This window comes from Chelonia mydas, chromosome 9 (genome assembly GCF_015237465.2).
Source record: "Chelonia mydas isolate rCheMyd1 chromosome 9, rCheMyd1.pri.v2, whole genome shotgun sequence".
Classification (NCBI taxonomy): domain Eukaryota; kingdom Metazoa; phylum Chordata; order Testudines; family Cheloniidae; genus Chelonia; species Chelonia mydas.
Window position 1 is genome coordinate 76,002,316 of NC_057855.1, and position 18,551 is coordinate 76,020,866.

Sequence of the window (18,551 nt, forward strand, 5' to 3'; positions counted from 1 at the left end):
TAACAAAAGCTACCTGCTCCAGTGAATTCAACACCAATCAGGCCCCATAAAGAGCTTTCCTCAGCAAGAAGGCTGTCAAAGTAGAAAGAGGCAAAGCATTAGCTGTTCTTAAATTGACATCTGCTAAGTTTCTTCCCATCCTCCCTGCCTCAAAATAGAGGCCAGGCCAACAACCACTCTGTTTCTCACCAAATTTAATATGAAAAATCTAGGAAGGGAAAACGAAACCAGTACTGCAGGGATCTAACTGGGCATGGAGATGAAAGCACAATGAGCTGTAGTTTTTAAGAAGTGTTGTTATTTTTTTTTAAAAGGGCCTATTGACATCTGCTTTGTAAGACATTATGTCTGTCACTATTTATAACATCATCCCCTCCAAAGGGCAAGAGCACGGAACTGTCTCCTATAGTTTCAACCATGCTGCTCCCATATTTTGGCTTTGCTAGCATGGAGCCAGCAGTATTTTTACTGTTGCTCTGGGAATAGAGATCTAACATTTCAAACACGGTTTCTGTAAAAGTGGACTAACTTCACATTCTTTATGTTTTTTTTTTTTTTTTTAAAGCACAACTGTTGCTAATTACCAGTCCCAGAATGATTTGTTAATCTGGGAGCTACAGCAGTACTACAACAGAATAGACATACCAAAACAAAAAGGAGCCAAAGAAGGGAGGGGGAATCTGTGGATTAAAACAAAATCAACTGGCAAGTGGAGTGGGTAGTAAGAAGATTATTGTATTATAGAGCATATAATAATGTAGAAATAAATAGGAACCTAAGAAGCTGAACAGTAACAGAATAAGTCTGCTTCTTCAAGAAGAGAACTGAAATGGTAAAAAATCTTATTTAAAGAGCTGAGCAAAAAAAAAAGTTAACCATATAGGCCTCAATTGTAGTCAAGGAACACTATGGGAAACTTAGGGCGAGTGGCTTGTTTGTATGAGTGGCTTTAAAACACTTTTGCATTCCCCTGTCTCCATTTTCGAGCTGTTCTGTGTTGGCCTAGACAGCAGTCATAAGTCTTCTCTAATTTATCGTGGCTGCCCACGTCACAAATGACTATTCTAAGAGCTAGGGAAGCTGGCCACATGGAGGAGGGAGGGGGAAGAAGAAAAGGGCCTTGCAGTACAGGAGCCCATATGGGGCACTCCTATACTGAGGGATCTCTGGGGACCTGCTAAATTGGCTTTTGGACACTCACAGGAGAGAGAAACCCTTTTTTACAATAATGTGATTGTAAAAATGACAAAAATGCATAGCACGGGTGAAGGGTTGGTGTAGTATTCACAGTAATTGAAATCGTGTTTTGAAACTCACTTAATTTCAAGTTGACAGTATCCCTCTGTTTCCCTTAATTCTTCCTGGTGTTCTCCAGCAGGTAGTGGATGTGCACCTGCTGGGACACCTTATTTCATGTGGTGCTCTACACACCCCTTTGTGAGCGCTTTTGTTTTTTGGGCTAGGACAGGACCATTGGCTTCCATCTTTTCTTCCCCTTTTGGGTGCTGAGGCTTGGGTGGAGTAGGGGAGGGACAGTTCCCCACACTCACTCAAGCAAAAGGACCACACTTGAGCTTGGCCCTTCTGTGGACAGCACAAATGGGAGTGATGGGTTGAAAAGGACCTCACTTCCCCTTCCCCCTATATCTATATAAGAACTAGGCAGAATCTGGCTCTGTGTGTGCGCAACAGTTTTTAGAAGATCTGTTTAAGGATCTGGTCTCCCATGTTTCCTTTCCAGAGAGCCCAGCATGAAAGCTTATATATCATCTATCCCAGCCTTTCTAAAAGCCCAAAATATCCACTTTAGGAGGAGGACAGAGAAGATTCTGTGATTCTTACTGTACTTTTGTAATCTCTTACCCATACCCCATACTTCCTGGCCAGAAACAAAGACTTAGGAGAAGAGTAAGGTCTTTGGGACAAGAACTGTATCTTCTTTTGTATTTCTATGGCATATAACACATTGTAGGTGCTACTGGAAACAGATAAATAATACATCAAATTTAATAATAGACTGGATGGAACATGATAGCATCAGTTAAGGTACTGTTTTCTACACTTTTGAGTATCTTTGCTTCTTATTGCTTGTGTGGATCTACTTGAATGGTTACGGATTAATTCCTCACTAATGTTAAAGACCCCTTCAGAAAATACATCTCTTTCCTTTTGGGTTTCTGTAGTTTATCTTCTTTCATTTTTAAGTGATTCTTTAGAGATCAAATGTTTCAAACATGGTTTATTTAAACGAGAACTAATTTAACATTCTTTATGTTTTCTTTGTATTGTACAACTCTCCCTTCTTTAAACTAATGCAGAAGCCAATGTTACAGATAATATAGCATTCTTCCTTTGTGATTCATTGGACACTTCTCTGAATCTTAAAAAAACAAAATACTTTGCACAAGTCTAAAATTAATCTTATAAATTAGACAGAGAAAAGACCTATTTTATTTGTTAGGCAGCAACAATGTGCTCATTGCTACACATGTCAAATATAAAGACCCTACTTCTAAGAATTTATAGTCTAAAAACTGTATTACTCTAAAAACTGCTCTTTTAGAATCTGGACATGGATGTCCTCTGTGGCCTTGGGCAAATCTTCTAACTTCTCTGTCTTAGTTTCCCCATTTGTAAAATGAGGACAATATTTACCTACGACTCAGTGGTATGAGTATGAAATCATTAAACGTTTGTAAAGCACTTATCAGTGATAAATATTATCTAGTCCATTCAATGAAAGATTGTTTCCTAAGTTTGTTCTTCATTACTTTGACCAATCCAGTTTTAGGTAAATCAAAACACGGGACTTTCATTTGCCTCATGAAATTTCATTTCCCTCAAATGGCAACAGGAAAAAGACAACACATGAAGCTAGCAAACACCTACATGCTACTCATCTTACAAATACTAGTCTTATCTGTTGTACCGTGCTCCAGCAACACCCAGGGTACTCAAGCCAAATCAGGACACTTCTATATAATTAAGAACATGTGCTCCTGACACATTTTTCCTTTTAAAAAGAACCTTGAATTCCTACAATGCATACTCAGCTTCTCCCATGCCATTAATTAAGCATGTGCAATCATTTATAAAGCACAGTATCAAGGGGCAACTTATCAGCAGAACAAACTACAACTTGTGGCTCTGGCAATTTTGTATGAAAGAGCTTGGTATCACCTATTGCAATATCACCCTCAAGAAATCCAGAGTAATCTATCTAATTTACATGGAAACATGCAGCTCAGGAAAACACTAATTTTTAGAATGCTTGTACTTTCATCTTCTAACAAAGTACAATGGACTTTATGGATGACTGCTAGTTGATGAAGGGGTTGTGAAAGAACTAAAGGTTTTCATTTAGGCACAGAGAAGAAGAGTATAGCAATTTAGAACAGGGATCTCAAACTCAAATCACCAGGACGGCCGCATGAGGACTAGTACATTGGCCCGAGGGCCGCATCACTGACACCTTTTCATGTAAAGATACAAAAGCCCCTGCCTCTGCCCCCTGCCCCGCCCCCACTCCACCCCTTCCATGAGGCCCTGCCCCTGCCCCACCTCTTTCCACCCCTTCCCCAAAGTCCCCACCCCAACTCCGTCCCCTCCCTGCCCCTATTCCGACCCCTTCCCCAAATCCCTGCCTCTGCCCCGCCTCTTCTCCGCCTCCTCCCCTGAGCGTGCTGCTCCCCGCTCCTCCCCCCTCCCTCCTGGGAAGTGCTAAGTGCTACCAAACAGCTGTTTGGTGGCAGGAAGCGCCTGGAGGTAAGCAGAGGAGCAGGGATGTGGCACGCTGGGGGTGGGGAGGGGAGGCGACAGGTGAGGGGAGCTTGGTGACTGCAGAAAATAACTCCGGGGGGGGGGGGGTGGAGATTGGGGGAGTGGGGAGCTTGGCGGGCCGCAATAAATAACTCCACGGGCCGCGCGTTTGAGACCCCTGATCTAGAACATCCACTGTCTTTCAACAGATATTTCTTAAAATAAAATGATCTTCTATACATATGCTACTATCAAACTAGTATTTGGACAGTTTAACAGGCTAATTAAATTACTGATTGTAACACTACACCCCATATTCATCCTAGTAATATTATTATAATATGATTATGGCATAATTGAGATGCATTTTGTACAAAATGGGTCATGTAAGGTGTCATTGGAAAAGTTATGATTGGCTGAATATGATTGTCCTATTTATATGTATGTATCATTTTTGTAACTGAAGTTGGGCCTATTCAAGGTAATGGACCATTAGGAAAAACAACAGGCCTTAGGAGAGGCTTATCCCCCACTTGGTAAGCCTTCCTGAAAATGCTCCAGACAGCCTGTAAGGAACGGCTGCTATGACTCAGCAAGGTATGCATGTTACCAGGCCACATGACTCTGGACTCCATTTTGGGATGTCTGTATTTTTCCACAAACTGGTCTGGGAACCAAGTTTGGAACAAAGGGTTCCCGCCATATGCTAAATCTATATAAGGCTGGGAGTGACATCACTGGTTGTTCTTCACTCATCCACATCTGAACACTTAAGAGAAGCTCCTAAGGAAAAGGACTTGGAACGGGGGAGGGGATCCCAAGCTGCAAAGCAAGTGCAGCTTGTGCCTTGAGAATCTGGAAGCCTGCTTGTATCATCAGTCAGGGTCAGAACTTGTTAATTCAAATCCTATCCTTCTACTATGTCCAGATTTGTTTGCGTTTTTTTTATTTACTAGGTAATCTGCTTTGATCTGTTTGCTATCACCTATAATCACTTAAAATCTATCTTTTTGTAGTTAATAAACTTATTTTAAGTTTTAAACCAGTAAGTTTGGAGTGAAGTGCTTTGGAATCTTAGCTAAACAGGCAGGGACTGTTGCACTTCCTCTCCACACTGAAGGAGGGGCGAACTCTATGAGCTTACGCTGTACAGTTCCCTGTGCAGCGCCAGACGACATAATTTTGGGTTTATACTCTGGAGGGGAAGGTGGGGCGTGCCTGGGGAGCTGGGGGTCATCTTAGCTGTAACCTCTCTATTGTTGGTTCATGAAGTGGCTGGTCAGAGAGCCTTCATGTAATTGCAGCTGGGTGTGTCCCTACCAGTGTGAATGCTGGTGGAAGCGTAGGACCGGGAGCGGGTCTGCAGCTTGTCACAGCAGCACAGTGTGAGAGGGAGCCCAGGCTGGTGAGTCAGAGAGCTCAATGGTACCCCGGTTCGAGGTGGCACCCCGGGGGGAACCCATCACACTAATCTCTGTCTGCATCACTAAATTTTAACAATTCTTGTATACTAGAAGCTTTGTAACGCATGCAAGTATTTTGCAAAAGTACTGGAATAGATTTCAAAGACTCAGTGTGAAATTAATTGGAACTTGATCATTCATTCACCTTAGCACCACACTGTCAGATTTTGTTATTCTTGTTTTTAATATTACATGCCAGATTCTAGGATGAAATACATTCTAGAATATTCAAGGAGTTAAATGAGGATATATCTGAGCCATTAGCGATTATCTTTGAAAAGTCATGAAAGATGGGAGAGATTCCAGAGGGAAAAGGGAAAATATAGTGCCAATCTATAAAAATAAGGACAACTTGGAGAATTACAGACCAGTCAGTTTAACTTCAGTACCTGGAAAGATAATGGAGCAAATCATTAAGCAATCAATTTGCAAACATCTAGAAGATAATAAGGTAATAAGTAACAGTCAGCATGGATTTGTCAAGAACAAATCATGTCAAACCAACCTCACAGCTTTCTTTGGACAGGGTAACAAGTCTTGTGAATGGGGGAAATGGTAGATGTGGTATATTTTGACTTTAGTAAGCCTTTTGATGACCTTCTCATGACCTTCTCAAAAACAAACTAAGGAAATACAATTATGGAGCTACTATAAGGTGGGTGCCTAACTGGTTGGAAAACCGTTCCCTGAGAGTAGTTATCAGTGGTTCACAGTCAAGCTGGAAGGGCATATCAAGTGGGGTCCTGCAGGGATCAATTCTGGGTCCGGTTCTGTTCAATAAATTCATCAATGATTTAGATAATGGCATTAAGAGTACACTTATAAAGTTTGCGGGCAACACCAAGCTGGGAGGGGTTGCAAGTGTCTTAGAGGATAGGATTAAAATTCAAAATGATCTGGACAAACTAGAGAAATGGTCTGAAGTAAATAGGATGAAATTCAATAAGGAAAAATGCAAGTACTCTACTAAGGATGGAACAATCAGATGCACACATACAAAATGGGAAATGATTGCCCACGAAGGAGTACTGCAGAAAGGAATCTGGGGGTTATAGTGGATCACAAGCTAAATACGAATCAACAGTGAACACTGTTACAGAAAAAAAGCAATCATTCTGAGATGTATTAGCAGGAGTGTTGTAAGCAAGACAGGAGAAGTAATTCTTCTGCTCTACTCCATGCAGATTAGGCCTCAACTGGAGTATTGTGTTCCATTCTGGGTGCCACAATTCAGGAAAGATGTGGAGAAATTGGAGAAAATCCAGAGAAGAGCGACAAAAATGATTAAAGATCTAGAAAACATGACCTATAATGGAAGATTGAAAAAATTGGGTTTGTTTAGCCTGAGGAAGAAAAGACTGAAGAGGACGTTAACAGTTTTCAAGTACGTAAATGGTTGTTACAAGAAGGAGGGAGAAAAATTGTTCTCCTTAACCTCTGAGGACAGGACAAAAAGCAATGCGTTTAAACTGCAGCAAGGGCGGTTTAGGTTGGACATTAGGAAAAACTTCCCAACTGTCAGGGTGGTTAAGCACTGGAATAAATTGCCTCAGGAGGCTGTGGAACCTCCATCCTTGGAGATTTTTAAGAGCGGGCTAGACAAACACCTGTTAGGGATGCTCTAGATAATACTTAATCCTGCCATGAGTGCGGGAGACTGGACTAAATTACTCTCCAGGTCCCTTCTAGTCTTATGATTCTATGATTCAGCTGGAGTCGCCCACTGAGTCTGTTCCAAATAAAACATACCTGCCAGTATTTTGGGGAGAGAAAATCCTGGGGATTTCATGGTGCTTTAACTTATTTCTTGGAATATGGCCACAATGAAACAATTTCCCCTGTGAAATTGCAAAACCTTTAGGGGAGGGGGCAATTTATGAGGCCTGAAGGCTAGGAGAGGAAAACTAACAATAGATGGGCAGAACAAAATTGCAGGCAGAGTTTGGCTAGTTAAGCAAGCATCAAATCATATAGGGCACATAATTTGAATGCTTTTATCTTTCCTTGAAGATGGTGCCAAAGGGAGGGATCAATTCTATGCATACTTTCAAACAGCATCAATGCAAGTTACACACTTACCAAGGTGAGAAGAGAGCACCTGTTGGCAGTGCTTTGGTTTATCCTTTTGGTTAACAGATGAAATTTTATTAATTCAAAGTGAAATTATTGATACAGTTTCATGATAAATTAGTTGGGGAAGCTGATTAAATTATACTTTATTTTCTCCCCTATTTCAATTTATTTTCAGTTTTAAACTATTCAGAGTTCGAGCAGAAATATCATCAGTAACAGTTTTTATAAAAAGAAAAGAGACATTTAATCATTGTGGTTTAGAATCAAGGAGAATACAGTCTCTACATTCCAGACTTCTCTACAACTCTCAAACCCCTCTCTTCTGCTCCCTCATCTCTGTTGATTCCAGGGTCTCCTCTCTCTCATTCACGGTTGATTCTTTTGATATCTTCTTTCTTTACTGACTTGTATCCCTTATCCTAGCTTAGCTCCCATTCATTTCCCTCAACTCCTGCTTTAGGGAGCTCAAGATCTTCTGGAGAAAGTCCAGGGAATCTAAAGACTTTCTCCACTATAAATTTCTCTCCTACTTTAAGTACAGTAACTCCTCCCTTAACGTTGTAGTTATGTTCCTGAAAAATGCGACTTCAAGTGAAACGATGTTAAGCGAATCCAATTTCCCCATAAGAATGAATGTAAATGGGGGGGTTAGGTTCCAGGGAAATTTTTTTTTTTGCCATACAGTATAGTACTATAGTTGGGAGGTGCCCCCGCCTTACCCCACACAGGCACAGCCCACTGGCACTGGAGACAACGAGGCAGGCAAGGAGGCTGAAGGTGCCGTACGCAGCACGTTGCGCAGCAGCAGTGGCAGCTTCCCCTACTCTGCAAGCACAAGGGGGTGGGGGTCTCAACCCTTGGCCCACCCAGTCCACCCCTTCCCCCAAACCCCCACCCTTAACCCGCCTCTTCTTCCCCCCCTCCTCCTTTACTCTGCACGCCGAGTCCTCACTCTTCCTCCCTCCCCTCGCTTCCTGCCCACGGCAATCAGCTGGCTTGAGATGTTCAGGGGGCAGGCGGGAGGGGGGAGGAGCGAGGACTCGGTGTGCAGCCTCCCCACCCTCCTGTCTGCAGCAATCAGCTGGTTTGCGGTGTTCGGGAGGCAGGGGGAGCCTGTGCGCCAAGTCCTTGCTCCTTCCCCCTCCCTCCTGAATGCTGCAAGCCAGCTGATTGCCTTGGGCAGGAGGCGGGGGGAGGAGGGAGAAGGTGCTGATCTGCAGTGTCTGCCGGTGGGCGGGAGGCGCTGTGCGTGTGGGGGGCGTAGAGGAGATGATAGGGGGGCTGCCAGCTGTGGACAAAGCAGGCAGCCAAACGACGTTATAGCGAATCATTGCACAACTTTTAATGGAGCATGTTCTGTAACTGAGCAGGGACGTAAGATCGAAACAACTTTAAGCGGGGAGTTACTGTAGACTATCTTTCTTGTAATACAGTCTCTCCTCTAGCTTGAAAGCCTATAACTCCCATTAACTTCTCAGACTTTTAGGGCTTGTCTACACTGGCACTTTACAGAGCTGCAACTTTGAAAAAAAAACACCCCGAAGTACCCGCAAGTTTCAGCACTGTAAAGCGCCAGTGTGGACAGTGCACCAGCACAGGGAACCACACTCCCAGCACTGGTAGCTACGCCCCTCATGGAGGTGGTTTTTTATAGAAGCCACGTTTTTTTACACAAGCCACGGCAGCGCTTTAACATTGTCAGTATAGACTAGTCTTTACTTTAATACCACCTCCACCTCTTTTCCCCTTCCTATAGGAGCTTGCTAATTTTTTTCCATGAGAAAGCTGACATCATCCTCTGAGAACTCTTCACAGCCAGCAGACCTTGTGTCATAAAAATAAAGGGAAGGGTAACCACCTTTCTGTATAAAGTGCTATAAAATCCCTCCTGACCAGAGGCAAAACCCTTTCACCTGTAAAGGGTTAAGAAGCTAAGATAACCTCGCTGGCACCTGACCAAAATGACCAATGAGGAGACAAGATACTTTCAAATCTGGAAGGGGTTGGGGAACAAAGGGTCTGTCTGTCTGTGTGATGCTTTTGCCGGGAACAGATCAGGAATGCAGTCTCAGAACTTCTGTTACTTAGTAAGTAATCTAGCTAGAAATGCGTTAGATTTTCTTTTGTTTAATGGCTGGTAAAATAAACTACGCTGAATGGAATGTATATTCCTGTTTTTGTGTCTTTTTGTAACTTAAGGTTTTGCCTAGAAGAATTCTCTATGTTTTGAATCTGATTACCCTGTAAGGTATTTACCATACTGATTTTACAGAGGTGATTCTTTTATCTTTTCTTTAATTAAAATTCTTCTTTTAAGAACCTGATTGATTTTTCATTGTTCTTAAGATCCAAAGGTTTGGGTCTGTGTTCACCTGTACAAATTGGTGAGGATTTTTATCAAGCCTTCCCCAGGAAAGGGGGTGTAGGGCTTGGGGAGATATTTTGGGGGAAGCTGTCTCCAAGTGGTCTCTTTCCCTGTTCTTTGTTTAACATGCTTGGTGATGGCAGCATAGGTTCAAGGACAAGGCAAAGTTTGTACCTTGGGCAAGTTTTTAACTTAAGCTGGTAAAAATAAGCTTAGGGGGTCTTTCATGCAGGTCCCCACATCTGTACCCTAGCGTTCAGAGTGGGGAAGGAACCTTGACACCTTGAGTCTCCGTTTTGGTAGATAGAGATCCTAATTACTGAAACAGATTAAAACAGTACTTGAACTGTGAATTATTTACACTGAAAATGGGGGAGGGGAGGGGCGCTGAAGTTATAGTTTTAAGCTTCCCAGCATTAATTGCTTGTATTTTAAAGAAGCTTGAGATCAGAGTAGATGATCATAATGGTCCCTTCTGACCTTAATATCTATGAGTCTATGTCTTGGCATGATAAAGTGCTATGCAAAATGAAAAAAAAAAAAACCAAGGAGTCCTTGTGGCACCTTAGAGACTAATGAATTTATTTGGGCATAAGCTTTCGTGGGCTAAAATCCATCTGATGAAGTGGGTTTTAGCCCATGAAAGTTTATGCCCAAATAAATTTGTTAGTCTCTAAGGTGCCACAAGGACTCCTCATTGTTTTTGCTGATACAGACTAACATGGCTACCACTCTGAAACCTATTCAAATTGAGTAAGCTATGTTTTACTTAAGAATTTTGGCATTTCACTTAGAAGAGCTAAAAAAGGTTAAATTATATGACCTCAAGTATGAAGTTTAATGCTGGCAATATGCAATTTATAATTTTAAAGAATTTTGTTTAATGCTTAAAATGTACTTAGAGTATCTGAAACTGGAGAACAGAATGAAATTGCTATATTAAGAAGAACCAACCTTTTGGGATGTATATCTATGGGAGAAGACTCAAAGAACTGGTGTCAAGAGAGACTGATATCGGTCTCCCATTTCCCCTGCATGCATTGCTCTTGGACCCCATCACTACTATCCAAGCACCTAATAAACAGAAGTAAATTTATTTTCACAACACTGCATTTTAGAGACTGTGAATAGAGGTACACATTGTCATGGTGACAGGAGTAGCTGCACCTCTATCGTATTCCTGGTCTGAGTGCTCCCCAGGTGTTAGTCCTGGTCTGAGTGCTCCCCAGATGTTATACAGTCTTTTTGCTTTACTTCTCCTGTGTGTGTGCTCGTGTGTGAATATATATATTTATCAGCATTGATATAGATCAATCACACCATTTTCCCACACTTATACCAGGATCTTTTCCTGGGCTACAGTAACCTACATATCAACTGTGTTTACCAAGCAGGTGGCAACTGGGATCAGTGCCTGCAGTGCATCTCTTTGGGAGTCTGTGACCAGTGGTGAAGATAGTGACCAGACAGCCTTTTTAAAAGTGAAGTACTATTCAATGTTAACAATAGGAACAAAGCATTTAGAGAAAAAGAATTTTAAAACAGTCTACATGCATCTTACCTAGAGGCTTATCATCCTATGATGGTAGCTGAGGCAAGGCCTAGCTTCTTCAGACGCCCCCAGCTCTCCCTGAAAAAGCACAAGAACAAATCCGCACAGACACACCCCTGGAATCCCGACCTGGGGTATTCTATCTTCTACCCAAGATCCATAAACCTGGAAATCCTGGACGCCCCATCATCTCAGGCATTGGCACCCTGACAGCAGGATTGTCTGGCTATGTAGACTCCCTCCTCAGGCCCTATGCTACCAGCACTCCCAGCTATCTTCGAGACACCACTGAATTCCTGAGGAAACTACAATCCATCGGTGACCTTCCTGAAAACACCATCCTGGCCACTATGGATGTAGAAGCCCTCTACACCAACATTCCACACAAAGATGGACTACAAGCTGCCAGGAACAGTATCCCCGATAATGTCACGGCAAACCTGGTGGCTGAACTTTGTGACTTTGTCCTCACCCATAACTATTTCACATTTGGGGACAATGTATACCTTCAAATCAGCGGCACTGCTATGGGTACCCGCATGGCCGCACAGTATGCCAACATTTTTATGGCTGACTTAGAACAACGCTTCCTCAGCTCTCGTCCCCTAATGCCCCTACTCTACTTGTGCTACATTGATGACATCTTCATCATCTGGACCCAGGGAAAAGAAGCCCTTGAGGAATTCCACCATGATTTCAACAATTTCCATCCCACCATCAACCTCAGCCTGGACCAGTGCACACAAGAGATCCACTTCCTGGACACTACAGTGCTAATAAGCGATGGTCACATAAACACCACCCTATACCGGAAACCTACTGACTGCTATGCCTACCTACATGCCTCCAGCTTTCATCCAGACCACACCACACGATCCATTGTCTACAGCCAAGCTCTATGATACAACCGCATTTGCTCCAACCCCTCAGACAGAGACAAACACCTACAAGATTTCTATCAAGCGTTCTTACAACTATAATACCCACCTGCTGAAGTGAAGAAACAGATTGACAGAGCCAGAAGAGTACCCAGAAGTTACCTACTACAGGACAGGCCCAACAAAGAAAATAATAGAACACCACTAGCCATCACCTTCAGCCCCCAACTAAAACCTCTCCAATGCATCATCAAGGATCTACAACTTATCCTGAAGGATGACCCATTACTCTCACAAATCTTGGGAGACAGGCCAGTCCTTGCTTACAGACAGCCCCCCAACCTGAAGCAAATACTCACCAGCAACCACTCACCAAACAACAAAAACACTAACCCAGGAACCTATCCTTGCAACAAAGCCTGTTGTCAACCGTGTCCACATATCTATTCAGGGGACAACATCATAGGGCCTAATCACATCAGCCACACTATCAGAGGCTCGTTCACCTGCACATCTACCAATGTGATATATGCCATCATGTGCCAGCAATGCCCCTCTGCCATGTACATTGGACAAACTGGACAGTCCCTACGTAAAAGAATAAATGGACACAAATCAGACGTCAAGAATTATAACATTCAAAAACCAGTCGGAGAACACTTCAATCTCTTTGGTCACTCGATTACAAACCTAAAAGTGGCAATTCTTCAACAAAAAAACTTCAAAAACAGACTCCAATGAGAGACTGCTGAATTGGAATTCATTTGCAAACTGGATGCAATTAACTTCGGCTTGACTAAAGACTGGGAGTGGATGGGTCATTACACAAAGTAAAACTATTTCCCCATGTTTATTCCCCCCCCACAGACACACACTGTTCCTCAGATGTTCTTGTTAACTGCTGGAAATGGCCCAACTTGATTATCACTACAAAAGGTTTTCTTCCCCCTGCTCTCCTGGTGGTAATAGTTCACCTTACCTGATCACTCTCTTTACAGCGTGTATGGTAACACTCATTGTTTCATGTTCTCTGTGTATATAAATCTCCCCACTGTATTTTCCACTGAATGCATCCGATGAAGTGAGCTGTAGCTCATGAAAGCTTATGCTCAAATAAATTTGTTAGTCTCTAAGGTGCCACAAGTACTCCTTTTCTTTTTGCGGATACAGACTAACACGGCTGCTATTCTGAAACCTGTATCAGTAATGTTTCCCCAAAAAGCTAGTAAAAACTACCCCTTGGAGGGTGGAGATGCAGGAGAGAGAGTAGCTTTTTTCAAGCAGTTTGGTAGGCTCAGCAGGAGACTGGGCTTCCCTATTTGTCCCCATAACAACGCTTCAGTGTTTATCACAGGGTCACTTATCTTGAGCCACTGTTTTCTCCCTGCATGTTTCCTTACAGCGAGATATTAAACCAAACCAATACGGTATTTTTTTAAACAATCTTATTACTTGTAATAGGACGCTGATGCAGTGTTTAGATTCTTGGGAAACTCTAGAACATATGTTTTTAGTTTCAAGTTTTTTTGTGTGGTTCCAGCAGAGATTATTATCTCTTAAGCCTAGCCAGCTAGACAATTTTTTAAAAGGTTTAACATAAAATGTTGTTGAACTGCAAAATTGAGTACCATACATAGGGGGCCGATTCAGGAAAGCAAACCTATCAAGAAAGGACTTAAGCATTATACCTAAGAGCCTTCCTGAATCAGGGCCACACATAACAGGATGTACAGCGATGAAAGTAAAGCACTAGAATAAATTCTATGCAAAAATTAGTCAGAAGGTTATGATTAGCCATAGCAAACTAACCACTTTCTGTCTTTTTGGTCATGGAAAAGTGGAGATTTTTTTCATTAGTTAGATTCATGCTATCTACTGATGTAAAATGACTTACTCTTGGATACTGACAAAAGCCTTAATCCTCAGGTGAGCCACAGTTCTGGTAGGTGAACTAAGGAAGAGAGGTGGGGTCAAAGCTGACACATTTCTACAACCCCACCATCCTGGAAGTTATTGGGGCTAGGCTGTAGCAATTGCCAAGCTGTAGTTCGGTTATTATTACCAATAATCACTTATATAGCACTATGCTTTGCATAGAGTTTGAAAGAGATTATAAAAAATACAACCCCTACTCCAAAGAGTTTACAATTGTAATCAGACCAATTCAAAACGTGAAGATAGACAAACTAAAGGGGTAGGGAAAGAAGAAACAAGTGTTACAACAAAGAATGTGAATCACTACATAATGAGTGAATTATATATATAGATAGAGTCTCATATTTTGAAATAAAGACCGAGGAAGGGAAAGAAGAATAGGCAAGTGAAGTTGACTGATGCACAGGATGTATGATGTTATTCCAGGACTAGGGAGCAGTTTGAAGAATGTTTCTTCTAATTACTCATCTCTATGTACCCAAGTTAGTGAATCCTACTAACCTTTCACATATCTATGCAGAAACACAAGACAAACTATATTATACTATGTGAAAGATGCCCACAATCAATCAGGTGACGGAGTATGAGATAACTGCCCAGATCTTCCAAAAATGCATCAATGCAAACCTGAGCGTGCAACATGGGAGGTATACAGGGGGGAAAATGCTTTAGCATGGATGTCCTGAACTATATTACCTGTAACGATGTCAGATGAATGAGACAAATTTTGATTACATTCAACCTGTATCTACTATAGTGCAAAGTTGTGTTTCTACTATAGCAGGGATCAGCAACTTTTGACACATGGCCTGTCAGGGTAAGCCCCCTGACGGGCTGGGATGGTTTGTTTACCTGCTGCGTCCACAGGTTCGGCCGATCGCAGCTCTTGCTGGCTGTGGTTCGCCACTCCAGGCCAATGGAGGCTGCAGGAAGCGGCTGCCAGCACATCCCTTGGCCCGTGCCACTTCCTGCAGCCCCCATTGGCCTGGAGCGGCAAACCACGGCCAGCGGGAGCTGTGATCAGCCGAACCTGCGGACGCCGCAGGTAAACAAACTGGATCGGCCCGCCAGGAGGCTTACCCTGGAGGGCCACATGCCAAAGGTTGCCGATCCCTGTACTATAGTGTCAAAAGACACAATTAAAAAACCCAAGGGTCTCCACTCCTGTGGTTTGAGACCCAAATTTTGATTTCTTTATTTTTTACCAGGCTGGTGAGTTGATAAACACTTAAATTTCTGGTGCTGTTTTTTCATTTTCTTGGCTCAGGCTTTTAAGAAGTGGTTATTTACCTTGCTCTTGGCCATGATGGACTTAAACTCCTCTCTGAGTTTGTGGGCAATTTGTCTGTAAATTCTGAAGTGAATCCCTGTTAGTATAATCATATTTGGAGAGAACCGCTTGGTAATTCGCGATTCTCATTTATAAGCTCGCCATAGAGTTGCTTTTTCTGCCTACAGGATTCCTTGTCCCTGTGTGTGGATATCTGTTGTCCCTGCCTATACCTCTCATTTGCAGCCATCACCTCTAATGATCCTGGCACCAGGTGAAAGAAGAATTGTTCAAAACCCTGTGCTGGAACTTGGTAACTTTGGTTAGCCTTTTTAGATGTGGGTTGTATGGAGGCTACAGCCTGCCATAACAATCTAGTGAGATTTAAGAGGTCTTCATTGATAGGCAGTGCCACTCAACCAGGGACTGCAGTACGCAAGATGTTTAGTAGCCTGCGAGGGTTCTCCTGGATAACTTCTACAGGAGCTCCAGAGCAGAGGCCGCTCTCCTCATGAGCTCCTGTAATGACTTACAGTTGTTAAGCATAGATGGTATAGGCTCAGGAGCAATAGCTTCATCTGGGGAAGAGGATGATATAAATGGGATCCACTGAGGTTCATTTTTAAGTTCCTCTTCTGCCTGTGCCTTAGAGATAAGAACCTGAGGAGGTGGTGGTTTGGTGGAAGTGACTTTTTCAGTAAATTGAGGCTCTGGAGATTGACGTCTTGATTGCACTGTTGAAGTGGATCTGCTAGCATGAGGAATAGCCACAACGTGCCTGGTAAGGCCAACACACAGGTCCCCAAGGGTTAATATCCCTAGAGAGGGATCTATTGCTAGTATAAGATTCCACTCTGGAATGACGAGCTGTCAAGGAAGGAAAAAGTCTGTAACCCAACAATGATGCCAGGGGAAAGGCTTCCCTGCTGCTCCCTAACTGAAGATCAGAAGGAATATTCTTCAGGCAGGACAGTTGAAGTGCCAATGGGTGTGGATCATGGGCTAAGATAGAATGTCTTCACCAGCACTGTGGGTAAACTTTGTACGTAGTGGGTATTAGTACTCTTGACTGATGCAAACTCAGCTGAGATGAGTGGAGAGTCCAGGATGGATGAAATCATGAGATCTCTAGCTACTATATATGACTGTGGTGTAGCCAGTACCAATAGAGTCAGTAATGGGAAGGACTGTACTGAATGTGAGATGTAAAGCAATTGCTGATACCGAGCTAGTCAGTGCTGAGAGAGTAATCAGCATTGACCTAGTTGGTATCAAAATCGTTGGTACTGGGGTTATCTGTACTGGAAGAAATTGAACCACTGCAGTAGAAGATAGCAGTACTAGGTCCTGTGATGAAGTCTGCTCAGTGCCAGATTCAGGTAAGTTCTCAGTTGGTACTCAGGCCTCATGTTTATGGGCTGAATGGCTGATCAAGAAGTCTCTCCTGGTCTTTGAGCAATACTTGAGGTATAAGATGACTTAAAGGCTTTAGATGATGGCTTTAGAGACTGTGACTGATGCGTCTTCTCTCTAGTGGACTTCTGGGGATTTCTCCCTCTTTCACAGGATGAGGTCTTCAGAATCAAAATGGCTACTGAAGGTACAAAGGCTTATGAAGCACTCCTCAATGAAACATAATCTGGGTGCTTAGTATTCTGGGAGTGACCCAGATACAAGGTTGGATGTGTGAAGTTTTTCATGAAGTATATTCTCAGTTGGCTCTATCTAGATTTCTTTGTTCATCTAGAGAAGGATCTACATACAGTGCATCTCTCTGAAATGTGGCCTTCTTCTAAAGAAAAAGCACCTCATGTGCCCATTGTTTACAGGTATGGCTGCTTGACAGGACAGACAATTTTTAAAACCCAGGGATTTTCTCACTGGCATCCTAAACAAAGGAAGAATAACCACAGTATTTGCATACCAACCCAGAAAAAAAGGGAGAGAATTCGCTCAAAAACAGAGAGAGAAAAAGGAACACTATCAAAAAACCTACCACTATCTAACTACTGACTAATTATTATGTAAACTAAGTTTATAAAAGAGTTTTGATAAGTGCTGAATAACAGTAAGCTATGAGGCATTAAGCTGTGAGCTGACAAGGAACTGAGAGGGAGTTGGGTGGCCCCGTCTCTTTCTGACCCTGGTTGGGAGCAGGAAGACACTCAGGATGTATGTGTTGCCTCAATTTCTGACCAAAAGTGTCTGGCTCAAGTGCTTGGGTGCACGCACACCTGCAGTACAATATATATGTACACAAACACTCAAAGAATATTAAGTATTTAGGGCTTAAGTGGTGTGGAGCTTGGACCAATCTATTCTACAACCACACACAATGTCCCAGTTACAACACATCTCCACTCTGTAGCGTAGTGCTGTTCACAGCTGTTTAACCTGCACAACAACCTATTGAACATGGATTTTAAGGAAATAGGGAGCAAAGGCAGTATACGAACAAATCATGTCAGTAAGCAAGCCAAAGGCCTTACTGTTAGACAAGATGAATTCCCTTATTGAGTCATTATAAAAAATAATGATAGTTGGGGCAAACAACAATTGGTTAGGATATTAATTTTAATATCACTGACTAGACAGTGTAGTGTGGAAACAGGAATTTATGGAACTAATGATCTGGATGCCAAGTAAGTTCAGGGAGGCACTACGAGACAGGAGCTCCCTTGTTAACTTACACAATCCACCATATATTCACTACCTGAAAAAACTGCTTGTCCCTCACTTGTCTGTGAAAATGAGAAATGCAATTTAAGAAATAAAGACAAACTCACCATCAGGTCCTTCACTACTTTTACTCCTTTTATTTCGGCGGACATGCCTAGTTTCTTCTTCAAGATGCGATTTTTCTTCAGGGAGGAAGAAATTCAGCAAGGCCAGCTGGAACAGTAAGAACATCAAGTTAAGGTTTCTTTATCAACAAATTATCACTGCCAAACTGACTGACCTCCACCTCTTTAGCAGAGATTTGAGTCTTGATATCAATAACTTCTTAATTCCATGAAGAATAGTTTATCTAAAATTGATTAGCAGAACAGCATAAAATGCTAGCCTGCTATCTGAATTTCTGATGCACCCATAAGCAGCGTAATGATCTCAGGATCTCAGTTTTCTTGGTCAGTCATATGTCAGACTTATAGAGTACATGACTTTCCTATGTAAAGAGTACTCCTGTATGCCTGTGATGAGAGAACAGGTATTAGGAATGAGGAGTCATTATTTTAGTGTTAGTTCTGTCAAATGA

General features: G+C 42.4%; 1 protein-coding gene across 4 annotated transcripts in view; it reads right to left on the bottom strand.

The window, feature by feature from the left end:
* The window catches only part of EDA (ectodysplasin A), a 183,508-nt gene that overhangs the window by 57,693 nt on the left and 107,264 nt on the right, over positions 1-18,551 (bottom strand). For all 4 annotated transcript variants that reach the window (XM_027817699.3, XM_027817697.3, XM_027817696.3 and 1 more), the window contains exon 2: positions 18,082-18,187. In XM_027817699.3, the coding sequence (XP_027673500.1) occupies positions 18,082-18,187 (106 nt within the window). The remainder of the gene's footprint in view (positions 1-18,081; positions 18,188-18,551) is intronic.